Below are 27,382 nucleotides of genomic sequence, written 5' to 3' on the forward strand. Positions count from 1 at the left end.
CATATAATGTTCAGTTTTGTTAAGGTGGTGTCATATCAGACGATTACCTATCTCTTGGCAATATTTAATCCTGTAACTCATGCTGTGTTTTACAATATAATATGATATGTAATCCAACCTAAATAAAACTGAAAACAGCCGTCAAACAGATGCTGTTTGCCTTTTTGGCCTTTTTATTGTTAAGAGACAGAGGAAAGGTATAGTTGCCCATGCAGAGTCTCTACTCAGCAAGTAAAGGAGTATTATATTGTCTATTAGAGAAGACAATTCAATGATGATCAGACGACTGTTTGAAGCATCAACACATGTTGAACTGAGCCACGAATGAAGGCAGGTTAGGATAACGTTCACCATCATTACATCCACTGCTGACACACCACATACTCATAGCCCAGCAACAGCTACAAATGAGAAACAGAATCACAAAAACGAAGAAAGAAAATAAACAATGGTTTAGTTCAAGTTAGGTTCTGTGACAACACATCATTTCTTTAAGTGTAATTTTAGATCATGTGTTACATTAGTATGTAGCTATTGTGCAATTTTTCTTTATGGTGGCCTCTTAATTGTCTGGACCTGGCTCCTGAAAGTCTTCTCGTGGCAGCAGTCCCTGGAAACAGATGTAGTGAGAGTTGCAGTAGGCTGGGGTTTTGTTGGGGCAGGCCTGGACCTGCTCTGGTTTCTGTGAGGTGAATGGATTGGGTCCACTGTCCCTAATGTGCACCTCCAACTCCAGCAGGATCTGCAGTGAGTACTTGAGCTCCATCTCACTGTGGGGACAAAGAGACGGTGAAGGAATCAATTAATCAAGTAAGTTTAGTTTCATGCTCCTCATGAGAGATGAGTGAGAGATTAAACACCTCTTCACAGACTTCATTTTCACATCCACAAACATGAGGTTCTCATCTTTGTGATGAGAACCTCATCACAAAAAGTTACAAATATTCACTACTGCTCAAAGGTCAAGACATTTTATTATGTCTGTTATAAAATGTGAAACAGGTATTTATTTTATTTTTATTTTATTTTATTTTTTTTTGAGATACAATAATGTGACTAACCTGTACATGGTGAAGAGGGAAGGGATGTTATAGTCTCTGAGCAGCAAAAGGGTAGGCAGCCAACCTTCTACCAGACCCTGGTTAGCGTGGAACCCTGGGTAAAAAAACAAACAAACAAACACATAAAAAGGCAAAACAACTCACCATCAGCTTTTGATGTAAATCCTGTTAAATCGTAATTGGTGCATTGAAGCATGTGGCCACACCTTGTTCCATCAGAAGACACTGAGACTAAAAAGCACTCGAGTCGTCTGTTTTTTGTCACAACCCCTCTCATGCAGACTGATGGAGGGAAAGACAGGTTTTTTTTTCCCTCTGTGAGGTGAAGATCGAATGGATTATACTTGATTAGTCTCCAGCTGGCCTTGTCTTTCTCTTGTTAGCTAGAATACATTTCCTTCTGGACGTGTCATTTACAGTGTTTTGCATTCTGGCTAATTTTCATGCAATATGACAAAGTTAATCTTGCTCCCAACAGGTTGACCTCGTTTAAAAAAAAATTAAAAAAAAACTTGACTTCATTTGCTCCAACTCACATACACAGAGACAATCCAGTGCAGCAGTCTGGCTATATTTAAGCTGGGTTGAGTACATAATCCTGCAGCACATTAACTGACAGATTTCACTTTCCCATGACTGTGGTTTATAATATCAGTAGTATGTTTTTTTTTTCTGAGCAGCAGGGTAGTGTGGTGAATAGCTCGCGCTTCGACCAGATGACCGAGGTTCAAGCCACCATGGCAGCAAACACTGTAAATCCATCCGGTTTACGTGTCCCTCGGCTGAGACAAAACCGGGAGAGCAGCAAACAGAGAATTTCACTACGCTGATCAATAAAGTCTCGCACTATTAGTCTGTCCAAGAGTAAGATGTAACCACAGATTAAAATTTAATCAGCTTTCAGAAAAAGTATGCAAATGAGAAATATGAAAGCAAGCCATGAATTTATTAAAGCTTCAGCTGTTGTGCAATGTGCATACTGGGGTGTATACTGGATATGTCTTTGTTGGAGGGGCTATGAACATGCCACAGAGGCTAGAGAATTGTTAGGCCCGTGATACTGGCACACAGATGGTATCAGGTTATCCACAGCCTGCCACATCTTTCCAGGGAACTCAAACTGCAGAAAGAGAGGATTTTGATTTGAATAATGGATGCTATGATACGAACATCCCCGAGGTTACACTTCTCATCACGGTAAAACATTTAACAGGGAGTAAGTGTTTATGCGTTTAGACTTTCAGGAGATAAGGTGGCAAAGAGATGTTTCAGTGTGACTGTTAATGACTGAAATAATTGCTTTGCACCAATGGAACTTTGGGTTATATGGTAGATAAAGTTGTTGTTATTGATAGTAGAATGACTTTGTTCCCCGGTCTGAAAAAATACATTTTAGAAATATGAAGATCCGGTTTAGTTCATGAATAACAAAAAGCTGTCTGGATGATGTGTTTGTGTTTTTGAGGCTCCTGTTTTCAGTGGGTCTATTTCTGTGTGGATGACATTATTTTAGCCCACATCCATCCCCTATGTGAGAGCTGACAGCTGACTTCATCCTTGCTCTCCTATTCTCTATGGTCAAGCCTCCCTGTTTCCTCTGTTTATCTGTTTTTCACTGCTCTTCTTGTAGCCTTCCCGCTTCTCATTCTCTTTTTGTTTCTGACTTTCACACACACACACACACACACACACACACACACACACCTTCCTTTTTATTAATTCTGTCATGCTGCCTGCTCCCCTATCAGTGTTATAATGCAGTGCTCTGCCAGGCACTCACGCAGTTTACTTGCAGGATGATTGATTCATGTATATATAGCTCCAGTGGAGCCTGCAGTGATTGCAGTGACAACTGAGCCAGGGGTTATGGGTGCAGTTGGGTTGGGGCTTTACTGCTGCTTTGCAGGTTAAAGGGTCAGAGAACTGATTCAGTGCAAGAGCTTAGGAGGTGTAGGGTTTTATTGCCACTTTAATGAGGTAGTTGTCTGTGACGACGGACAATTGGATAGAAAGTTGATGCCATACATTTTTTTTTTTCAAGTGGGGAAAAAGTTGTAGTTGCCTTTGATTTGTTTGCCAAATGTATTAACTATATCCATAATTCAGAGAGAAAGGTTTTATTAGGTCAGAATATTGTATGTCCTCCGACTGAAAACAGGACAGGGAAGGAGAGGTTGGTTTAAATCAGTGATTTTGAACATGACTATGGCATGCAGTGTGCGCCTGAGTGAATCTGAGGGGCTGGACTGACACTCCCCTTTCAAAAGGACAGCTTACCGACATTATGCTGAGTCCAGCAATCAGAAGCCAAACTCTTTCCCAGCTGCTCCCATTAATTACCCAAATCCCCAATAAAAGCCTGGCACTGATGAATAGGCCAGTTCTAGTGAATTATATATCTCCTACTTGCTCTGTTCTCTGAAAGAGTTTATTGTCAGACAGGCACGACGGGAGAGAAGTCACTGGTTCTCTGAGACAGCTGACCACTTAAACTGAGCTGTTTCTATTTTTAGCTGCAGTGATGATTATGTTCATTGTTGGTTGATTTAAAAGCAATTTGGGATGAAAGACTCCTTTCAACCAGACCTATGTCAAAATTTTAGCGTTTGTACAATCATGTCTCCAGGATGGCATGATGTTGTATGTACATACCAGGATGAAATCCGACCAGCAGATCTGGCTTGGCTGCTTCCTCTCTCTCCACCAGCTCCTCCCAGAACTGGTGGTAGAGCCCCTTGTAGGCACTGATGTAGACCCTCTGCTTGGGACCAGATGCCCTGAGAGGAGGCCTCATGATGGGGCCGTCCACCACTTCTGGTCCCACCATGACTATCTCTATGCCCTGGTGTCCAGGGAACATGTTGTTCAGCTCATCATAATCAGTTAGTCTAGCGCCCATGGTCTCATTGTGGGATGCCCCTGCTAGGTGAATAGTGAGGGGTTTAGTGTATGGATCAAGGCCAAAGCGCTGAATGGCCGTCCCAACTGTGAGAACTCGAGAGAGGAACTCGCTCTGAATCCGCCATAAAGACTGTCGCAGGTCAGCGTCATCTGGCCGTGCCCTGCTGGCATTTTTCCAAAGGTTTGCCATGTTGGTACCAGACAAAATACTGTCCAGACGTGGCGTGAGGTCCCCCTGCATAGGGAGCCAGTCGTCCCAGTTCCTCACCTCAGCGGCTGACTTGGACCACTTCTCAGTGGGGAATGGGAGGTCACCTGTGTGGGTGGTAGAGCATTTATGATACTGAAGACATAGATAAATGTGATAACTTCGTTTGAAAAGCAAAGGCTGAGGAACTTTAATTAAATTCAAAATCACACCAGTATTGCACTGCGACTTTCTGTCATTTTTTGACTCTCGGGCATTTAATTTCTGCAGCTCAGCTTTAAAATATACCATCTCATTAATGCAACTTCTCTGTTCTGGGAACTCAAATGGCTATTAAGGCATTTCAATTTAAACAGCATCCCCTTTTCATTTCTCACCAGTGAACACCAGCCACTCCACTAGTCTGTCAATGGCCACCAGACGCAGCAGCTTGCAGACCTTTTTATGCTGAGGCCAGTCTTTTCTCTGACAGTCCTTGGTGCAGTAGTACACATTCAAGCACCTGTGAGGGGGGGCGACACAGGAGATGGAAAGAAACTATGAAAGGCATGGAAGATTAACAAGAGGGACTACTTTAATCGGCAAAGTTGTATAGTGTCCAATTCATATCCCCAAACTATAACTTATTTTGCACTTGAATTAGTTTTTTTTAGTGATAATTAGCATTTTAACATGCTACACTAAGATGTTGAGCATGGTAAACATTATACCTGCTAAAAATCAACATGCTAGCAATGTCGTGAGCCTATTATCATCTTCATGTTAGCGTTTAGGTCAAAGTACTGCTGTACCCGAGTATAATCCTAGGTAAAATCCTCTGGGGTTACATTACTTGTAACATATATCACGATAGATTCTTTATTATTAGAATGCTTTGTTTGTGCCAGGATGTAAATAGCATCTTACATTAATCCAGAAGCCATCTTTATATTTGACTTCTCGTACGGTGGTAAACTCATGACACTGAAGAGGAATTCTGTCCTTCTTTAGATGACAGCTGGCGAAAACATCCGTGACTGGCATAAGTTGGAATTTATTACTGATTATACGAACTCTTTGTATGAACTGTATGTGGGCTTTTGTGTTGTCGCACCGTTTAGGTGGTGATGTAATGTGTCAGATTCAAGGTCTGACAGCCAGGGCCAGTTGGTGCAGTGGGAGACTATATTACTTTGCATTGCAATCATTTGCAAGCCTTAGAGGCACCCACATTTACATAAAATCATTTATCAGCCAACCTGTTCTTGCGTGAAGGCCACTAGGGCGTACTAATTCTCCAAAAGAGGCATACAAGTGGACAAATGAATCAAAACAAGGTGAGAAAACAGAGTTGGCTGTGAAAGGTAAAATATGCAACACTTTAGCAGAGATACCTAAGCGTTAATAGTAAGAAATAGAGCAAAATTAATCAGAATGAGAATTAAGAATGTAATGGAAGTCACAAGTGGGGACTGTTGGACTATTGCTTTAATTCTCAGATGTCAGAGGTCTGGAGAGTTTTACTTGTATCAGCAATTCTGTTTTTTGTCTGCTGCTACTGGTGACTTTTCTGAGAGAGCAGTAGCAGCTGGGAATTTCAGAGGAATGCACATACATGACAGCGTGTGTGAGTGTGTGTGAACCAGAGAGAGAGAGAGCAATAGAAAAGCAGAGAGCCAGAACAAAAATGAGGCACAAAAACAAAGAGGCACTTGTGAATATGCAGCATAATGTCCCACTCCTTACTCTCAATTAACTCGTTTGAAATGCACTTTGTTGTGTTGTGACATTATAAACGACATTAAACTTCTCTTAATAAGCTATAGAGTTGCAGAGAGATGAATCACAGTCAGGGGACTTAGCTATATTTGCTACTGGCCATTTTCCACCTCTGGAGAGCTGTCCACACCTTGGTGGCCTATCATTCTGCCGATGATGGCAACGGCAATGGCAACGGGTAATACTTCACACATGACAGCTATTGGGCAACAGTGTCAGAACAATGTCCTTACAGGATGATGATTGAGCTGAAAAGAGAACGGTGTAGGTTTCAGTCGCCTAAAATATTCTGATTGTCAACACTGATTAATGTTAATGAGTGGTAATGCTGGAATAGTGTAGTTCATGCACCACATACCGCCTATTAAAGTGTACACATCGATGATCACAAGTATCACCCTTCAGTTGTGGCTTTGCACTCACTTTACACAACGTTTCAGGGTCTGTCCCTCGCTGAGATGCTCTGGGAGTTTGTTGCAGCCGGTGCAGAACTTAAAGGTCTCCTCCATCTTCTGGAACATCTCCTTGTAGTTGCAGAAGGAGATTCCTTTAGCCTTTCCCTCGATGGCAGCCCTTGTTAGTGAACGTTGTGAGAGTTTGGGACAAATGAAGTCGTGAAGTGCAACTATATGAAAAAGTAACCAGTCGTTTATATCATGTATGGCATATTAACGAATCACAGTCTTGGTGTTATGAAAATGCAACAAGAAACTTGGCTGAGTAATGAGTACATCATCAGTTTTATGAATGGCTGTTAATATCAGTTTTTACCTGTACTCTCCATAGTCCTTCATGTTGAGCTTGTTGAGAATCACCCTAGAGAGCCCAGGCACGCTGCAGTCCAGAGAGTAAAAGCCAGACTGGTCGGAAAAGACGCTATCAGTCCCTGGAGTGTAGGACTGATGGAGTGCTGGGGTCTGAAACGCCATGTTGTGGCCTTCGCTTTTCACTAGCAGAAGAATTATGCATGAAAAAAAAACAGAACATTTAATTTACTTTTATATTGTATTGAACATATATCAATTGTTTTGGCCTGTTTCAGAGGGTGAACAGGCATTTAAACAGTAACTTAACACCTTTTTGAAAATCTTGTTTTCGTTGACTCCCGTGGTTTCAACTTGTCACCTCGCTGCAGTGATACGCAGGTGTACTCCAGGACATCATGAGAGCACTACTGGTTTTCGTTTACTGGTGCAGCAAAACATGCCTCTGACTACACCCATTAGTGGTGCTGGATGTGGTCAGAGCTTTACAAAACTGCCAATTTTGAACCTAGCTCAGCTTTTACCGTGCCGTAACTCGATGTCATCTACTAGTGCCCTGCGCTGGCAATTGCTGGAATATATCACTCAAACTGGACCCGTTACCTGGAACAAAACGCCCCGCACCAGTTGAACCCCCTTTGAAGTTCTAAAACATCAAATCAATTCGTTTACAAGTCTTTGTGTGCTCACTGACGGATACAAAGCAGAGTCAGTGGGTTGTGAGGGACAGGGAACTCCCACAAGGTCAGACTGACAAATGAGAAAAAACAGAGCTGGAATATAGACTTTAGTGAGAGGACATACAGCACAGAGACACAGAGGTATTTGTACCATGCACCCTGACAACCAAGTAACACAAAGCACTCTGCTTTTGGATGACTCCAGACAAGGTCTTGAAATGCTACTCTTGATAATGCATCACGGCTGCCTGGACCCACAAAAGCTATTTCATAACCGATGATAGCATTTTAAGAAACACACAGTTATAGACAAGTACACAAAGTAAGGCTCTCCAGATTGTCAAGAATGACTTTTTCAAGGATATGAGATTTGTACCAGGTAGCAGTGAAATGGGCTATACATAAACAGAGACAGTATAGATTCCTTCCTATCATACATTGTGTTAATCTCAAGGCAGACATAGGTATCTTTTTCAACATAGATACAAAGGTGTAAAGTAGACCAGGCTTGCCTTTGTGCTTCAAAACACACCATCTTGCACACAGATGCACTCTAGCCTGATGCCCTGATGACAGAAACGGTCACGACAAGAGGATCACCCAAATCTCAGACAAGCAGAGGCTGTATTAGGCATGTTCCTCGACCTGCGTCACAAGTGCCTCTGGCCTTGACAGAAAAACCTCCATCTCTGCAACTCTTGCCTCCCCATACTTGCATGTCATATGATTTATTTACTTGGCTTGACACGAGCGAAAATAAGAGGGGAAAGAAATGTGATCATCTGGTGGTGGAGGCACACATCTCTCTGTACCTCACATGCCTCTTTCAGCGTTCCTGTCGATTTTCCTGGAAACTAACATCCAAGAGTTAGTTGTTTAGAATCATGTATGGTAGCAAGTATGCTACATATAATCTAATTTCTGTTTGGTTTCGATCAAGTGCATATAATTTTATTCCCTGTTTATTGTGATTAAAAATATTTACCTGTCTCTAAAGGGCAGCAGTACTTAACCTGGCCCTTCAAAATACAGCAAACTGCATTCAACTCCATGAAGCTTGTAGCAATAAAATGCTATAACTCTAGACTGGCACAATAAATACTTTACGTTATCACGCTGAGACACTCTTTTGTACTCTCAACGCTCCTCATTCCAGTTTTACATGAAAAAAACAACTTTTCGTGTACTTTGAGGAACTCTGTGTTGCTAGGGAATGATTTAGCCTTATCATGTCTGCAGACAGAAATGAATGGCCTATATCTAATTAGTTCCTTCCTATCTACAGAGCACCAGGGAGGCCTGGGGTTGGAAATGAACAGATTTCCCACAAGGGGGCTGGTTTTTGCTTTTCTCTCCTCACATATCTGTCCATGGTAGTTTTTAGCATGCAAAGTCCCTCCACTGACTATCCGGCCTCAGCATTATCATTACATTTTCACCCTGCCTTGCCATGAACCACTGACCACGAAGACTCGGGTATGTCACTACACCAAGACATGGACATATTTTAGAAGATGTACCTGCAGTTCCAGACGAAGAGAGTGGCTTCTAGATGATTCTGAGTTTTCTTGGTTCTGGGTACAGGATAGAAGGAACTGATTAACAGCTCCTTATTGCTGTATGTGAACACCTCGTGGAGCCTTCACGGTGTCTCTGCTGGGGTCTTGAAAACTTACCCCCAGAGAGCCAAAATAGGAGAGGGGTGGGCTGAGGACTATGGAGTGCTCCTGGCATCTGAGGTTAGGGGGGGACTAGGGAGAGGGAGCTGGATGCATTGGGGAGGGGATTTGCCTTTGAGGAAGGTGGGGGACAAAGAAGAGAGGAGTGGAAAACAGGTCAGAAGTACATTTTTAGAAAAAGATGGGTGGGGTGGAAGGCAGTGAAGGCAAAAGGTGGGGGAGGTTTGGGAGAGGAGGTGGAGACTCAAACAGGGAGTGGACACATACACACAAACATAAGGATAAAATACCCAAGACTGATATATTCCTCAAAAATATTCAGCAAAAACACACTGTGCTGGGATGAGGAAATCCAGAGATGAGAAGACGCACATCACAAGCCAGGAAATGAAGATCAAAGAGGAATCAGTGGTGACAAACACATCAGAAAGTGAATTTCTAGAATCAATAAAAGTGCAGTAAACAAGTGTATATGTAAATGAAAAACATTTTTGATATGTAAATACATTATCCTCTTATCAGACGTTTTTTCTCCTTAAATATCTGCAGCTTGAAAGTTTTGACTTCCTCTTATTATTCATCAAGTGCAACAGACTGAACAGAAAAAAAAAAAAAAATCAAAACTAATTTCTGTTTTGACAGTTCTGCCTTCTTGTCAGGTCATTTCTGTGAGTAACAAACTAAGACAGCCTCTTTGTGAGTGTGTAGTAGATGGACATTTAAATGTAGAAAACATGATGTTTGTAATAATGACGAATGTTGCCTTTTACTTTAAAAAAATTTATTTGGTCCATCGGAACCTGAGATTGAAAATTAAACATATGTATGTTTGTACACATATACTCATATCCCTCCCCCAGAAAAGATCAATAAAATATATCTCACATTCATCACAGATCCATTTTTTCAGCATAACATTTTTTTGTTTCTATCATAATTTCATTTTTTTTTTTACAAGTTTAAAAGGGTCAGTTGAATTTTTTTTTCCCCCCATTTTTTATCTTTTGTGTCGTTTGTGTTTGCAGTCTGTACAATTTACAGGGAGGAAACCAGACAAAGGAGAAGAGATAAAAGGCGTTGTGTAGTCTGCTCTGTCAAGGACCAGTTTTTTCCCTTGCTGCAGCCTCTTCAGCAGCAGAGGGTGCCCCTGAAGCACAAGAGTCCCCACCACAACTTAACAGATGAGGAGTGGATTCATAGGACACAAGCAAGAGCCAAAATGACAATGATGACAAAAACAAGTATATAAAAGAAAAATCAATCTCATGTCAATGTAAAGTGATCCAGCAGTGACACTGAATTTTGAGGTGCCTTGTCTTTGCAGGTGTTTCAGTGCAGGTTCATTTCTTGTCAAGCTAATCCCTCTGGGCTCAAACTAAAGCCTTAAATGATCACATTCCTATATCTGTCAGTCATCAACTCAGTAATCCACAATATTCATTAGACATCAGGCCTGCAAACCACTTATACAAATAAATTAGACACTATATTCACAGCTGCTTGGCTGCGATGACGCACACAGGCACACATACTCATAGGGCAAACATATCTGAAAGTGGTCATTACACTTTAATGTTTCTTTGGAAAACGTATTTACAGTTACTTCAGCTTCAGTTTTCTTCAAAGAAACATTACACTGCTGTGGTAGTTTTCTTACAAATTGTCCTGGAGATGGCATGAAGCACAGCCTACCGGCGCTGGTCAACGTGGTTGTGCAGAGACTGCAAGCACCGGGACACAGTGCTGTCAATGATCATCAATGCTGACGACACCAACAAAAAGGACGACACTCATGAGATGATGCATGTTTCAGCACTTGTTTCACTCAAGGTCACTGAGTCCTGAGGTGAATCATCTCATGGAGGAACTTCAATATTCCGACTCAAAATCTTCTTGACATAAAAAATACTTTTTTTCTACCAAACAATCATTCATTGTATGAGTCCTCCCAGGGATTTTGCTTATCAGCTTTCAAGTTTTTCCACTACATAATAGTTAGACATCAACTTTGACTTGGAAAAAAGGTCTCCCACTTCAACCTGTTACTATAGTACCGCATTAGTCTACCCCTCTCCAGTAAAACATCTATGTTGCCATGGTGAGGACTAAAGATCCTTGGTGAAAGAGAAGTAATGGCTTTGACAGTGGAGAAAGCGGAAAGAACAAGTGGGTGGGGCCCTAAAAGAGGACCTGTGTGAAACAGCTGTGGGCAACCCATCCTTTGAAACAAAGCAGCCGAAACTCGGAGAGAGCTAAACTTATTTTCTGTGTCACAACATGTCTCAGGGGTCCCTTTTCTCTCTCGTTACGTGTGCACGAAAGTCTGACAAAATGGTAATTTGTTATTACACGAGGACTATGTGCTATGTCGCTAATGTGCTGTCAGCGTATCCTTGTGGGAGGATGGACCAGATGGTTGCGCTGCACCCATGCAAACAAAAGTGGTCCCTGACCTCCCAGAGTAAACTCGGCAGCTCCTCTTAAGAGCTCTCCTATGGCAAAGTTACTGTTCAAACAGCCACTAGCTCCTGTAGTACTCCCTAAGTACACTACAATGTAAATTGACATACTGGCAAACTGCTCAAGTGTGAGAAATAGACCAATACTCACCGACCTTCTGTACCAAAAAGGATCTGACACAAAATTTGGGGTATCACAATCCAAGAGTGCAAGATGCAGCATCAATTTACTCTGTATATAATGTCTAGTGCGTTCAGACATAAACTGACTGCTGAACTGGATGAGAAAAGGCAGCATGCCTGAGGAGTAAACTACAAAGCTGGTCATGTGATGTCTAACCTCCAGGGTTTAGGCCCCAAACTGAAAGAGTGAAAATGAATTAAAGAAAGAAAGACAGAGAACAAAAAAAAAAAAAAAGAGGTACAGTGGTTGTTACTCTCTAGGGGAAAAAGCCAACATTGTATGTTGGTCTATCAAAACGTTATTGAGTGGGAATTCTATTATGTGCCAGTACTTGACAAGATGAAACCTCCCAATCACAACAATGCCTTCCACACCACAGCCTGGCAAGTAAGTGTTTACGAACAACAGAGATACAGAAAGATGCTATTCCAGCTACACCTGTCACTGAATCATCTTGAGGTTTTGCTTGACTCCGGCTTACTATACAAATCATGAGTTTGGTCCTGAGCTAGAGAGCGCTAGACAGCACTGCGGCGGTGATGGAGTGGAGACACACAGTACTGTATGAATGATGGCTTCTTCTATGACTTCAAAAATACAAATGTGGACAAGACAGCAACAAGGGTCATATATAAAATAAGTAAGACTGATACTGACAAGTGTATTGCCTCAAATAAAAAAAACATGTATGAGTAGGAGTAAAACTAGAAGTTGGGTTTGGCTCATTGAGTACTGTATTGAGGGCTGGGTGAGATAAACCTCCCCTGAAGTGTCCCACTTTGTTAGCTGTCTTTGTGCATGACATGGAGGGTCGAAGGAAATGTCCGATCGTTGCAGGTGATTGGCTCATAAGTTGTGGGCCGGCAAATGGCTCAGTAGTTACAGCACTCCACCCTGGCTTTTGGTGAAGCTCACTGAAAGCAGGGTCGTCTCCAAGCATATGAAGCTGAGGGCTGACATCTGTTCCACATACAGCGCTTGTACAAAAAACCTCCAGAATTTAAATGGTCTGAACTGGATCCTGTTTGGCGCCTGGGTGAATAATCGTTTTGTGACTACGTCTTGGTAACTCCACGTGGCCTGCTTCCCTCAGTTCATCCTGACATGGCACATCCACTTGACGAGGGACAGAGTGCTCGAGGGCCGGATGAAAACTTCAGCATTTATGGAACATCAGGAGGAGACCACATAAATGCTGCCTATTCATGCTATACATTCAGGTGTGTGTTCATCCAAGAAGACTCAAACAAAAATCTTTCTCTATGTTTTAGGGCTGCACACACCACTTGCCCACCATGACCTGGTTTTCCAGTGGTCTGACAGTTTATTGGATTAGAGTCTTTGTAAGTGCGGGATAAAGTGGGCGGTGGTCATAGTGGCCTGGGCCGGTGCAGGCCATCAATGTCCGGGGTGAGCTGCGGGCTGTGGGTAGCTTTAGTGGGGGTCCAGTCTCCCAGAGAGGCCTGGGCTGCCTTGCGGTGAGCCAGGCGGTGTGTGATTGAGAAACCGGCGTTCCCTTCAAGCTGTGAAAGCACAACCAGCACCTGCCTGCAGAGGGAGACAGAGAACATTGCAAAAATACTTTGAGCTGCTGAGAGACACCTCCAGTTATGAGCCTCTCTAGCTCCAGTCAAGGCAAATCAAGGACATGTTGTGCACGCTGAATACAAATACCACAGTCTTCAGTCGTGAACGGTTTATGATGCAGTGAAGTAAGGGAGTGTATAAAAATTATTGGGGTGAGGAGGGTGGGCTGAATCTTATATTTCATTTAATAAAAAAACCAAAGCATTCCCCAGCATTATTAATTAATTAATTAATCAATTATTAATTCTTTTTAATCTTCTCGTATCTTTAAAAAAAATCTTTTAATGTAACTACTTTATTAAAACAGTATTTTTTAAAACAATAAATCTTTCAAAGGAAGACTGAAATAAACCATAAATCTTGGATGAGACAAGGTTAAAAGACCCTCCACTGCTCTCCCCAAAAATAATTTTTCTGGTCCCTTCTAATAATTTTCATACAGTCCCTAAATGCACCACTGATCTGGGAATTAGTTGCTCAGAAAAGTTAAAGCTAGCATTGGAGGAAGACAAGTTGATAATGACACATGGTGCAAAACAAAAATTTGCTTTTTTCGACTGATATCTGACTACACTCCAGTGATAATTACCTCTTGTCCTGAATATGATTACCTAGCTGCTAAATGCTTTCGCATCTATACATGCTTTATACAGTGTATGATAATGAGTAAGAAAATTGGAAAATAAGACTGTGAAATTGCACTACTGAGTGTTTTTATCAAGTGAACCGACAATCTTGTGTAGATGAGCGAAAACGACATTAAAAGGCATGGTTCATGCTTGGTGACTTTTTAGTTTCCTATTATGCGGGACATAACTTTGAGGTGATACGGTTGTAAATTTCCATCAATGTGCACAGTAATGTGTCTGTATGACTGAAACATTCCTACATTAGATGTCCTAACAACTTACAATCAGAGAAACCTAACGATGTGTGAACAGCTTCAACGTGCTCGATTGTGCATCTACCTATTATATTTTTCGAGCCTTTAAAGGGAAGCGTAAAATTGGGATCAACAGAAAACAAAAGCTGCTACAACTGTGCTGAGAGCAGCCTAAGTTAGCTTATTAAGAAATACAGAGTGCTAATCCTCTGGGATCTTCGTGTTTATGTAAGTGTGTATGTGTGTACAGATATAATTGTCTAAATTGGTGGATGTTTGCTGCACCTGATCCCAGAGCAATTAATCTCTTCTTTTATTATCTATTTAGGTTATTCCTACCCAGGTAAAATATAGTGTGATAAAAAAAAGGCCTTTCAGAGTTGTGTGTATGTGAGGAAAAGAGAGAACAGGGTACAAATGTGTACCTGTGCAAAGGCGGTACGCTGTCAATGGTCTTGAGGCTGCCGCGTGTGGACACCACATTGAAACTGTCAGTGCAGTCACAGGAGACGTGGAGGTAGTATTTGGGGTGGCGGTTCTCAACCACCACGATGAGCCCTGCCCAGCCGTGGGTCAGGTAGTAGCATGTCATGCCTTCCCGGCCCTGAGAAGAAAAGAAAGCTTACAATGTCCGTACAGCACACATTTGTGTCATGTTTACAAGACCTACAGGCCAAAACCAATACACTAAATGTACGGGACTGTTATGTGAAAGAAAGGACAGTTCAGTTAGGACACTCAGCTTCCCCCAAGGGCCCCCAGCATAGCCTAAGAAACACAATACTAAATGCTTATACACGCAGAGAGTGAGGAGGGTTAAAGGAGTTAAAGTGGCGGAAAGCAGGTAGCGGTGTAGTAGCAAGGATGCAGTAGTCAGCGAAGGTCTATGCAGATTAAATGAGTGCTTAATTTTTATGTGGACCATGTAGTGTTACAGATGGTCATACTTGGTTGGATGTTTATGGAACGTGCAACCATAAAACACTTGGGCAAGGCTCCCTGAAGTGAAGCAAAAACAAAACAAAAAAGGATTTGACTTCTGCGTTATGCAGGAACTCAACAATCGGCAAGAGTTGTAACATTAAAATGGTTAAAGTCGGCTTGTGTTCCCTACCAGCTTGAAACTCTTTGGGCCATAATGTGCTGCTCTCCCTCCAGTCTGGGGACAATCTGGGGTTTGTACTCTATATAAAATGCTCATTAAACCACATATACAGTATGCCCCAGACTGGTGTGGGTGAAGAGAGTGATATTTCTTCCAATAGCATAACGTGCAAAAAAAAAAAAAAAAAAAAAAAAAGTTTTTTTCCCCTCATACAAAATACTTCATGGCTGCACAACACTCTGGTCTATTGAGGCTACTATCCACCAGATTTCTGCCAGTATGAGTCTTAAATGACAAAAAAAGTGCAAAAAAAAAAAAAAAAAAGAAACATTGGTCTTTGATGGACTGACACCAGTATGTTTCAGATGGCTGGAAAATATTCACTACAGTGTAGCTGCACTGAAAAGGTACATCAACATGCTTTTAAGATTGCATTTTGCATTCACAATAATAACTCTCTCTGATAAGTTAATACAAGTGCAGCTATACAGCTTAATCTGCTGTCTCTTCACCGTAGTAACACCATTCACAAATCCCGCTGTTACTAAAAAAAAAAATCTGTCAGCAGTATGTATGTGGCTCATAATCCAAAGCTCTTTTTTCATGAGTCAGAACTGGTAAAATTATTTATTAATATCCAAAAAAAAAAAAAAAAAAGTCTTTAACCATATTGTTAAACACAAGAGTTGTAGTGGCTGCCATGCACTCCAGAGTGCCTGGCCCACCAACCGTGAGTGTTGAATTCCTGGAGAGCTGAAGAGCTGAATGATTTAACAAAGATCTCAAGTGTTTAAAAAGCTCTGTCATCCTCTAAAATACCAGCCAATGTGACAGCACTTTTAGGAAAGCGATGTTCAGGAGAGCCAGAATAATTTGTTTCCTTGGGTGTGAGCAACTACGTATGTATGTGTGTGTGTGTGTGTGTGTGTGGGTTAGATAATGTGCACGCATTTGCATTTCCAAAAGCAGAATAAGATTTGGGACTCTGGCTTACAGTGTTGCAAGCATTCTCTGGCTTCACAAGCATATATATTATATTCAAAGATGAACAGTGTTTGTGTGAGTTTAGGTGTGAGAGTGCTAGATGGGAGGACAGGGACAGTCAAAGCTGGGGAGTGAGGATTCAGTAACAGATATTTAACAGATCTGTGGGTTGTTTTATTGCAACTTTGCTTGTTGTTTTGTTTTGAAATGAATGTGTCTCACCTCATGTCTTTCCCCTTTGTTTTCCGTAAGGAGGATGATGGAGTCGGCCAGCGTGGTGGCGGTCGCCTCCACCTGCTCCACCATCACCTGACGGGAGCTATAGATGGCGAGGATGTAGCCGGGGAAGTCCTGGCATGGCCGCCGTGCTGCTCCACTGGTAGGGCTGGAGACTTTGGCAAGGAGACAGTAATGTGCTTCAGACAAAAACAAACAAATACTGTACACTGAACGTCAACTGAAAACTTCTGTTCATTTTGAGTAAATATTCATTTTAAAAAAACCAAAAAAACAAAAGCAAATGTGTTGCTTGCTGATTGCATCTGTACACCTACTAGGTGTGGCTGGACCTCCCGTCCCACTGACATTCATCTGCCAGTGGTTGAAGGCGCAACAGACAACAGCATACTCCCCCGGCTCGAGCATCACATCACAGCCAACAAACTTCTTCACCGCGCGCTTGCTGTGGGCCAACAGGCGACCCAGGGTCAGCTTGTTGCCGCTGCCAAAGGAGGCGCGAAACACCATGATGCACAGGTCCAGCAGGTGGCTGTCGGCTGTGTCTGAACGTCTGGGGAGGGAGAGAGGGGATGAATGGGTTAGAGCAAAGGCAGGAGGGGAGGGAACAAGAAACAGAAGGGCAGAAAAGGAGGCGCAGGGGAGGAATAAGAGCTATGTCTGGTGACTGTACCTGCTTCCCTCCTGGAAGAGAGCAAACTCCAGTGCCGTCCTCTCCAGTACAGTGAGGGCTGTGACAGTGACCGGCCCGCTGGCCTTGCTGGGGAAGCAGCCCTGTAGCCTCACCTCCTGCCAGTCCGAGTGGATCTTACAGATGTCCACCGAGTCAAAGTACCTGTGGGAGGAGAAGACAATAGGGGAAGAGCCTTCTTTAGTCCATATACATTGTTGCATCAACAAAAAAGTCTGCTTGTTTCCAGATGTGTATAAGGACTGTTCTTCTGAGCCACCAACAACTTGACCGTCTGCTCTCCTCCTGTCATGAGCTAAGTCTATTAGTATGCATCCCAAACAACTCGTTACCATAAGCATGGCTTCTATGGGTGCATTTACCTCGCCAACATATCAGACCTCCTCCTTCAAAGATGGAGCCCCCGAGAGACATTCTGTTTCTCACTTTCAGTCTGCTTTTCATTGTTTCATCACTTCCTAACCTTACTCTGACAACTGCCTCACATCTTGCTTTTGTCTTCTTGACAATCAAGAAGTAGAGAGAGGAAGAAGGGGAAGGTGTGTTGAAGTTTTACAGTAGGTTTTGATAACTAGAGACAAATATGTCTGTTTCTTAATGTTTTGTACTTGTGTTTGGTGTAATAATCTTTTTGAAATGTTATTAATAATCAGCATCTGTCCTATTTGTCCACTTGATGCATATGAGTCAAAATAGGGGTCTTGTAAACTGTCCAACAAGATGACAACTCTTTCTTTTTCCACACCGAAACAAGCTTGGGCAGTTGCAGGCAATAGGTTTGTCATATAGTACAAAACTGACAGATTAATTTACTGTCAGAGAAAACAACAGCCAGAAGAGAGAGGGGATTTTCGTCTAGCCTTAACACATTTTCCAGGTTGCGGCCGTTCAGGAGGAAAGCCAAATTGGTTCTTCTGGACTTATTGGAACTCCTATCTTGTTAGACAGGAGAAACGTTAATAACACAACGACAAACACACATGAATTATCTTTAGGTGAACCTACTGACCAGGTGGACTTCGTGACAATATGCATTGATCAGGTGGTTTACTGACACTAAGAAAAAACATTTTCTAGGCAAGTGCGGTCCTGTCTATGAGTTTACTTTCTGATAGTGTAAAATCAGGTTAGTTACACAAAATATGACCACTTAGTGAAATGTTTTTAGTGACAGTCACACTGATTCTCTTGAAAAGTTATTAGATTTTTTTCTTTGCTTTTGAGTGATTTTAGGGCTTTAATTCAGCTCAGTTTTCTCTTTTCCATTTCGTCACATTATGGTTGCTTCAGTGCTGCTTTAGAACAGTCCAGGGCACAAACTCCCTGTTATTTTTCAGATTATTTTCAGTTAATTTTTCAGTCAAACTGTTAAAGGCAAACAGTGTTTACTGACCTGTACAAGGTCTCTAGCCAATGAAATTAACATTTGATGAAAGGGAAAGGTACATATGAAAAAACACACTATGAGCCATGAAAAATGTAAGACCTTGCCTGCCAAAACCCTGGCAACCAAAGCCACCAGAAAAAAAATAACAAATACAATTTCATAATAACACCATGGTGTGGGAAACAGTGTATGTTGTGCTTGTCAACAAACACAATGTACTGAAAACATCAAAAAACGCTGTCATTCAGTTTGGTGTCAATACCAGATGGTCAGTAAAATCCACAGAGGCATGGCATTACATTACTAAGCCATCCATCACACATTATGTGTGTCCGTCATGACACAATTACAGGACATTTTTAGATTCATTTCACCTGCGCTCAGTTAACAAAAGCTTTAACATTTGCTATTCTAAACAGCTGGTGTTGGGTAGATCTCTCCTGTGATAAGCATACATTTCTTACAGTGGTGTGTCTGGAATAAACAAAAGAAGTGGGTAAGTGTAGCAATCGCAGCCACAGCCACCATGGCTCAAATTTAATAAGCAGGAAAACATTCTGAGTCCATCATACCAGCAGGCTCAGATATCGACTGTGAAGTCGCCTCTGCAAAAACACCAGAGCAATGATAAATTATGTTGACAAAATATCTGGGTTACCACTTTAAGATATTGTGACACAATTGTGGTTTCATTGGTCTATGGTGAAAATAGGCTGAAAAGTTTAATTCATCTCCTTCTGGACAGTCTATAATGAAACTCGTTTAGACCGACTGTTTCCTGAGGTAGACAAAATAAATAAATAAATAAATAAAAAAATTCACTGGTCTCACTAGTTCACACTCTTCTTGTGTAAAGTTGGCTCTTACTTTATGAAGTCGGTGTACTCCATCCAGAAGACCCCCTCACTGCTGCCATGAGCCATCAGCTCATGACGCAGGTGCTGTGGCCAGTCGGTCCACTCGTCTGACCAGCTGCCGTTCCACGAGAAGCGACCCCACGGGTTACGCAGCCGCAACAACCTGAAGCACGGGCAAAGAGTGACAGGTAAGGAGGAAGATAATAGGCAGGGAGAGCCAAATACAGGATCAAGTTACAGTGAAAACAGCTTTCAGTCAACACCCATCTCTGCAGACTCATATTGCTCCTCTTATGGATGATTGCCTACTTTTTAAACAACCCATTTTATTTTATTGCCTCTTCCCTACAGTGAAAAACTTAGGAGGTTTGATGGAAAACCATGTTGGAGTTCCCACTTTCCAAAAAAAGTGCAGGTGAATCGCTGTTTCCAAACTGCTTTTCATCTCCTCGGGCTCCTTGCAGGAGGACTCCAACTCAATTTCGATCAAGCGCTGTGGCCCAATCTTCCACTCCAATTGCTTCATGGCAGTAAATTAAAGTGGCTGTGTGTGGCTCTTGAGCAAATTACATCTGGGATTTACGGCTACTCTCAACTTCCTCTCGTGGGTAGGACAGAAGAACCCTCCATTGTGTGGACTCACAATGCTACCCTGATCAAAGTGATCAAACGGAACTGATGTGCACCTGTTCTCTACGGGCATCAAGCCCCCTGCCCCAATTACCTGTGAATCATGCAAGAAATACATTGACAAAGAATGCATCTGTTCAATCAGTTCTAAACTTAAGATACCTTTTCATCAATATCTGTAACATATAACATGTTACTTAAAATTTGAGGCAGGACTTGTATAAGAATATGCTTTTTTACATGAGTGAACAAAATCTTTAAGTCACAGTTTCTTTCCATGAAATACATCTGCATGCCAATGCCAGTGCAACCTACTGTATGATTCATTGGTTTTGACTATCAAATCTATGTAGGTCATGAATGGGAGATTTAGCTAAAGGAATAAGATGAATTAGAAAACAAGTTTCAGCCGTGGGACACTACAGTATACTGTATGTATTTTGTAAGTAGAATAGCACTTACAGAGTGGTTGAACCGCTGGTTCCAGAAGTGTTTTTCTCCATTCTGTATTCTCATTTCATTTTTTTTCTTTAGATGATATCCTCTATGTTATGATATCTGCATAGGTTGATGTTATGGCCACTGATTTTAAGAATTTAAACATTGTTTCTGAGAAATCATATGACTCAGAAATCATATAGCAAATCACTTTTGTTATAAAGAAAAAGCTGGCCAGGGACATGAATCAGAGCTGGAACGAATAAAAAAAACATTTCACTGTTATCATAGATGCTGAATTCATCCAGACTTCACCCAGAATTAAAAAGTGAACTGATTTCAGCAAACTACTGTATTATTACTGTATAGATTCTCCGAGTTTGGAACTCTGTACTAAAAGCTGAACCCAGTGTTTTGTTAAAGTGAATGAGCTGGATACTTCAAGGTCACATGTAGGCAGTTTGCCAACAAAGTGCAGACAGTAATTTCTTTAAATTTTATGTTTCCCTTCAAAGTAAGATTAGATGTAAGGAGGGAGATAAAGCAGGTACAGAGAAAAACATCAAGAGATGAGGCAAGGGATTAACATAGAGCAAAGTAACTAGAGGAACTCACAGATAGACAAAAAGACAAGCAGTCCATCCATACCTGTAACCCTGGACATCTCGCACGTCCAAGATGGAATATGCATGTCGAGGCCGCAGACCCAAAGACTCATAGACAAGATCGTCTACCTTCATGTTGCCTCCTCCACAAGATGCACCCATCAGAAACCTAACAGACAAAGATAACACACAGTGAAAGACAAGGGGTTCACTACAATGGCAAACATAATGTTGCAGCCATGCAGCATATTGTTGGAAGACTTAATGGAATGGGGGCAACTAAAGGGCTTTGAAAACTATTTTCAACTTTTGTTTTACACAGTTAATTATGTTAATAATTTCTTTACTTATTTAATCTTCATCTACAAACAAACATGAGCTTAAAACAAACATCAGTTATTTGTCTTTATGTCTAATATATTCCTGTTGATTTGTAATTGCTGCTCCTCTTTGCTAATGAACCTTGTCCTTGTTTAGTAAAGTATTTGTTGTCGTGATATGTTGACTGTTCCCCTTTGATATATGAAATACTGCAGGTTTTCTGACAGATGGACCTGTAGTTTGGCCACTGAGGATTTGGCCCCCTTAGAGCTCTGCTTTTTGTCTCATATGGCTTTGATAGCTCACATATCAAAGTGCTGATTACCAGACCTCTTTTATAACTGACATATGCCTCAAATTGGCATTCATCACCTTTGCAGCTTTGTAGCACCTTAGTGTTTGTAGTTGTGATTATTGTGAATATTGATCCAGTCTTTTTCAAAATGTTTCTGTTTATTGTTTCATCTATTAGCTGTGCAGTAAGAGAATATACCAATATATTGTAAATGATATGTACTGTATGTATGTATTTTGTTGTTTAAAAGAGCACAGTGGAGCGTGATAATGTTCCTTATGCCCTAAACCCACCATAAAATTCCCCTCCACTCCCTCTCTTACCCGGCCTCCTTGGAGCTGAGCATCTTGGCCCAGATGAGGTCTGTATCGATTGGTTCCTCCCGGGGGTTGGTGGAGCTAACCTGGAGCATGAGGGAGTCACAGGGAGCCCCCGTCAGTGTGGCCAGGCCCTCGATCGCGCGCCCTGCCTGCAGGGCAAAGTAGGAGCCATGGAGTTTGGCCAGGGCCTTCTCAATCAGCGCCACCCATAGCTGCTTCCTCTGGGCCTGAAAAGATGGGAAAGAGAAAGAGGAAAAGTTTATCCATGTGTCAGTCAGAGTATGGTTCACTGAAAGAGGTACATTTGTAACAGAATGTTGTGTTTCCTGTGAGGCTTGTTTTAAGGTGTTGGCTCTCAACCAGTCGAATGTGACTCAAATACTCAAAAGGTTTCTGAGCATGATAATCTCAAGATGACCTCTCATATTATTCTTTCTTATAATCACCATCCACGTTAAAGTTCTTTGACTGTTTTGTTGAAGCATTTCTTACTTGTTCAGTCATGATGGTGAAGGAATTAACTTTGACTGCCTACCGAATGTCTCTTCTTTTCTGTTTTTTCATCCTTGGGTTCTTTTAGAATCTAAGATTGGTGGTACCCAGGTAGTCCCAACATGATTTCGTAGATAAGGCGTGATGTTTAACAGTATGTCTCTCCAGCATGTCTGTGTGCCTGGCCTTGTTTCCCTGTGCTTTATTTGTTGCATAATGCAGTACTTAATTTTTCCTGTAACTGACTGTTGATTAATTAGACCTCCAGGTACATTCCTCCTCTGTGGGCTCCTCTGAGACGTGCTTGTGATAAAAACCTAGATAATAAATTAGCTTGAACTCATATTAAGAAGTTAATATTATATTGTTATAAGGCTGCAGCAATGAATGAGGTGAACGCGGCTTCCTGAGGCACTGCTTACAGATACATCAAAGAGATTGTCTTCAGTCAAACATCCACTTCATGTTTAGTTACCTTGAAGGGTCACAATGGTGTCTTAATAAAAAAAATTAAATACTACATGTCTGTAGGTATCAGTATGTTTCTCTGGTCCCCTGTGTGTATTCAAAATCTATACTCTCCAACCTCTATGAACTTGAAGAGGACAAGCATTACACAAGATGAGTTGCAGTGTCCATGCAACTCAGACATCAATAGCGTATCCCTCCTAACAGGATTCCCCACACCCCTCATCCCCCTGTTTCTGACCTGGGAGAAGAGCAGGTAGCCATAATCATCGCAGGGCAGCATGTCGTCCACCAGCACCGTCGTCCATGTCCCGTCTTTACACAACCGAACCTGGTAGGCACCCTCTGGGCAGATGGTCCTGGTGATCATCACCCTCTCCACCAGCTCTGGACGCTCGGCAAGCACTGCCAGAGCACTCAGAAACCTGGAGAGAGATAAAACTCAATGAACTGGGAAATAAAATGTAGGAGCAAGATGGACAGATAGGTGAATGAGAGGATGGGACTGAAACAAAGTGCAAAAGCAATGTGAATTAAGCAGTGAAATGAATGGAGAAGGAAAGACATAAATGATCAGCTGATTGTGACGGACAGGTGGATGGCTGAATGGACGCCCAGTCTCGTCAAAAAGACAGGCAGGGATAAGGAATGTCGACTGACATAAGCAGCCTCTAAATTTGGAAATAAATCATCCTTTCCCACAAGGTACTTTGAGCAGTTAAGGAATATTTTTTTTTTTTTTAAAACATAATTTGTCCTCATTGAAAAATCAATCACATTTGATGAGTCAAGCTTCTGTGCCTTCTGGTTACCTCCCGATCACTGTTAACTCAGCCTGCAGCAAAGACAAACTGGCTTGCCTAGTTAGCTTGCAAGACAAATTAGTTATTCAAAATTCCAGATTCATCATAAAATGCTAATTGCTAAAAACATGGCTGGGGACGAAAAGATTCAACTTAAAAAGGAATATATTTGAAAGTGAACATTCGTCTGAAAATGTAGAAAGAGTTAATAAAATACTGATGAAATGGCTAAAAATAGCTGAGGTTTGGGGACAATGAGCTATTTGTCTTTGTATGCTGCTGACTCACCCCTAATTTTGCACATACACTATTTTGCCCCCCTTATTAACAATACAGCTAAAATTTACAGAAGTGACAAGCTACCTTTGCCACTGGTAATGCTGTCACCATATCTGAAGATGAAAGGATTATCCCTTTCAATCCATCCGTCAATGTATGTTGGCACAGCAGCCATTTAAAGACTGAAACTCTTTTGTGTGGGGTTGGAAATGCTTATTATTAAAGCCACGTTCCATCTGTTCAAGTGGCAGCTGAGCAAGGCTGATCAGCCCGTTCTGCCGCTGATGAAAAAACAATCAGTTACAAAGAATCAAATGGAAATCCATTTAGCCTTATCATAATGTGACTAATGTTGACTCTTATTGCAGCCGTACTCAAGGACAAGGGTGACTGGCATGACTGTCTGCTGCTGTCTGCTGCTGTCTTTGGTTGGCTGGTGGGAGCTGGGAGGTTTATTAGGACAAGTGTGTGTGTATGTTATAGAAAGGGAATGAGAACGAGAGCTATTCCACCTAAGATGAAGCTTTTGGGTTATATCCTCTCACGAGTGAGAGGATTTAGCTCTGGGGAGGGTTATTTTTGATAAACTGTGTGCTGGTGATGAAGTGAAAAGTTGTATTGGGACAACTATGTGAGTGAGTGTTCTTTGTGTAGGAAGATGGTGGATGGCAACACACACACTCACACACACACACACACACACACACACGCACACACACACGCACACACGCACGCACACACGCACACACGCACGCACGCACGCACACACGCACACACGCACACACACACACACACACACACACACACACACACACACAGAAAAAGTGCAGGGAGATGAAGCATGTGTCCAGACCCACATTCCCGTGAATAATCTCCTTGTCAGGTGTATCTGTACATCTGTCCAAGTCCACCATGCTCTCTCTGTCATTTTTTTTTTTTTCTCTGCCTCCCAATTTTTCACTTTCTCTTTCTTTACTTATTGTTTCACTGCCTCTCTGTCACTGTCTCCAGCTCTCTCTCTCTTTCTCTCTCTTCTAGCTTCAGGCTGCAGTGGTCATCTAAAGCAGACTCAGACAAAAACCATGTCTGTTTATTCCTCTGATCTTTCACAGAGACCGAATGGAATGAATAATTTCCTTTTACTTTGGGGATTTTCTGCTATTCTTCTTTGTCCTGGGTCAAAGCATTAATCAGGGCACATTTCCTTATATTTTCTGCCTTTTCAAAGACTTTTTGGAAATGAGTGGTCTGTCTTTAGATCATTCTAGTTATCTAGGCTGATTAGTGTCCTGTTGGTCCTTGTGTTCGGTTCTGACGGCTCACCAGCAGTTTCCCAGTAGGCCTTGTAGGATGTCAGAGGGCCGGGGCGTGCGGAAGACGGACCACTTGACGCCTCGGTCTTTGAAGTTGCTGCAGTTGATCTCATGGGGGCGCAGCCACTTTTTGATACGCTGCTGGACGCTGTCGCCCTCTGGGAAGCCCACGGAGCGAGGTCCCGGGGGGAAACTGTCATCCACAAAGTTCACAGCGTTCTGAACAGGGACAAAAGGGAGACAGGGTGGAGGGTGGAGAGCAAAAGTGATAGGGAGACAAAGGAGTGAGACTACTCCAACTGTTCAAATACTTTCACCATGACTTCCATTTAAAATAGAGGAAAGAAAATCAAGAAAAACATTATTGTTAGAACAAAATGTCTTATCAAAAACCCCGAAAATCAATGCCCAAAAGGAATTGGTGAGAGCACTTAAAAATAAAGAATTTGAAAAGAGTTAATGCAGGCTTGAAGGAGATTTGAGCTTTGAGAACTAACTGTTCTCAACTCAACTAACTGTAATCTCTACCCTGCATTTCTGACGTGACATTTTGCAGGTGGATGAGGATTAATACAGGACTCTACAGGCCACGACATGAGCCCTGGATTCTGGGCTGAACAAGGATAAACCAGTGCCTCCTAAATTTATTCATGTGGCAGCAGGAATTACTTGCAATGTTAGTGATGAATTACACGTGCACAGCAGATGACCAAATGTGGTGCCATGTATCAGCCAGGATACAGGACACATATGCAAATTACTTTCAAACATTTGCAGCACTTCACTTTCTGACATATTCCCTGCAGAGCACCAAGCATTCAAATTGGCACACTGGATTTTAAGACTTTAAAATGTAGCTGCCTCTTTACTGTACACAGGACCTGGACTACATGGATACATTAACAGATCAGGACATCCAATCTGACACACTATCTGCCAATCTAAAACTCTCCTGTACAAACCTGAGAGGGTAAACAGCCACACACACACAACCCTATCTGGTTTCCTATTTGTGGTGTCAGAAGTGGGCTTGTCCAGTCGTGTTGCGAGGCAGGCAGGGAATGTAATGTGGGCACCCAAGTGGTGGCTCACATCGAAGCCAATTGATTAGTCGCCATCCCCCACAATCCAATTCTGTAGCCTGGATGCAGCAATAGCTACCGAACAGAATCACTTCAATGCTGCCTCACCGCCCCAACCATCCGAGGTCTCCATGTAGCTTACCGATTGTGTAGCTCACTGGCTTATGTTTGACCCTTGTGCTGGCTTTTATTGTATGGGTTTAGGAGCCGATGTGGATTAACCAGAGGTGAAGAGGGAAGCTGTGGCCCTGGACACCTACAGAGACTAAACTTCAAACTAATGTCACTCAAAGAGCACAATCTGTACATAAACAGAACTAGAGAGTTATGAGAGACTCTAGACTGGGATCAGTAACCAAGGGTTAAAGAGTCAACCTCATTAATTCCAAATTACCCCTGCCAGAGCTCAACTCCGGGCTACTGGCTGTAACTTCTCTCTTATGAGGCAGGTGTTCATACAGAAGAGGTATGTTAATAATAATAATAATTAAAAAAAAAAAAAAAAAAAGGATTCCTATTTTTTTACACTGTCAAGCTGAAATCCTTATTTGGGAAGCTAAAAAGATAACTTAAAACTCTCTTAGTTCTAATGGATACATAGAGTTAGCTACATTTAAAAGTAATGATCCCGGATACTTGCCACCAAGCATTCAAGCATCTGTGGACATTATTTTATTGGCTTAATCTGGTGTGTCAGGTGTGGACATGATTATACCTAAAATCAGTCATAAATGTGATTGCATAGTTCATTCAGTTTGCTAAGATGGGCATCTATTTTAGTCCATACATATTATTAATGCAATGCTACATTTGGCAGGTAGAAGCTTATTTTCACACTCTCATCTGCAGGTTAAACGGAACTTCAGTTGATGAATAAACCAAGAGGGACTGATGATGTTAGTACATGTACC

At 41.9% G+C, this 27,382-nt stretch overlaps 2 protein-coding genes across 8 annotated transcripts in view; both read right to left on the bottom strand.

Annotated features, from left to right (window-relative positions):
• Nucleotides 1-172: 172 nt before the first annotated feature.
• LOC120794410 (putative protein MSS51 homolog, mitochondrial) lies at nucleotides 173-9,161 on the bottom strand. 3 transcript variants are annotated; one of them, XM_040135478.1, is made up of 8 exons: nucleotides 8,893-9,161; nucleotides 6,700-6,877; nucleotides 6,352-6,501; nucleotides 4,548-4,672; nucleotides 3,714-4,277; nucleotides 1,062-1,155; nucleotides 577-770; nucleotides 173-401 (listed from the first exon to the last, which is right to left on the bottom strand). In XM_040135478.1, exons 2-8 carry the CDS (start codon nucleotides 6,855-6,857, stop codon nucleotides 385-387), a joined length of 1,302 nt encoding a protein of 433 aa, XP_039991412.1. In that variant the 5' UTR covers nucleotides 6,858-6,877; nucleotides 8,893-9,161; the 3' UTR covers nucleotides 173-384. The 3 variants fall into 3 exon arrangements, with proteins under 3 accessions (XP_039991412.1, XP_039991414.1, XP_039991413.1); XM_040135480.1 differs by having other exon boundaries at nucleotides 520-770; XM_040135479.1 differs by lacking the exon at nucleotides 8,893-9,161 and adding an exon at nucleotides 7,005-7,053.
• Nucleotides 9,162-9,815: 654 nt separating this feature from the next.
• Nucleotides 9,816-27,382, bottom strand: part of capn15 (calpain 15) — a 38,864-nt gene continuing 21,297 nt past the window's right edge. For all 5 annotated transcript variants that reach the window (XM_040135024.1, XM_040135022.1, XM_040135023.1 and 2 more), the window contains 10 exons: nucleotides 25,400-25,608; nucleotides 23,236-23,419; nucleotides 22,038-22,261; nucleotides 21,142-21,267; nucleotides 19,436-19,588; nucleotides 17,164-17,325; nucleotides 16,808-17,043; nucleotides 16,476-16,645; nucleotides 14,590-14,768; nucleotides 9,816-13,242 (listed from right to left, as the gene is read on the bottom strand). In XM_040135024.1, coding sequence (XP_039990958.1) covers nucleotides 13,065-13,242; nucleotides 14,590-14,768; nucleotides 16,476-16,645; nucleotides 16,808-17,043; nucleotides 17,164-17,325; nucleotides 19,436-19,588; nucleotides 21,142-21,267; nucleotides 22,038-22,261; nucleotides 23,236-23,419; nucleotides 25,400-25,608 — 1,821 coding nt within the window. In that variant the 3' untranslated portion in view covers nucleotides 9,816-13,064. The remainder of the gene's footprint in view (nucleotides 13,243-14,589; nucleotides 14,769-16,475; nucleotides 16,646-16,807; nucleotides 17,044-17,163; nucleotides 17,326-19,435; nucleotides 19,589-21,141; nucleotides 21,268-22,037; nucleotides 22,262-23,235; nucleotides 23,420-25,399; nucleotides 25,609-27,382) is intronic.

This window comes from Xiphias gladius, chromosome 9, assembly GCF_016859285.1.
Source record: "Xiphias gladius isolate SHS-SW01 ecotype Sanya breed wild chromosome 9, ASM1685928v1, whole genome shotgun sequence".
Taxonomy (NCBI): domain Eukaryota; kingdom Metazoa; phylum Chordata; class Actinopteri; order Istiophoriformes; family Xiphiidae; genus Xiphias; species Xiphias gladius.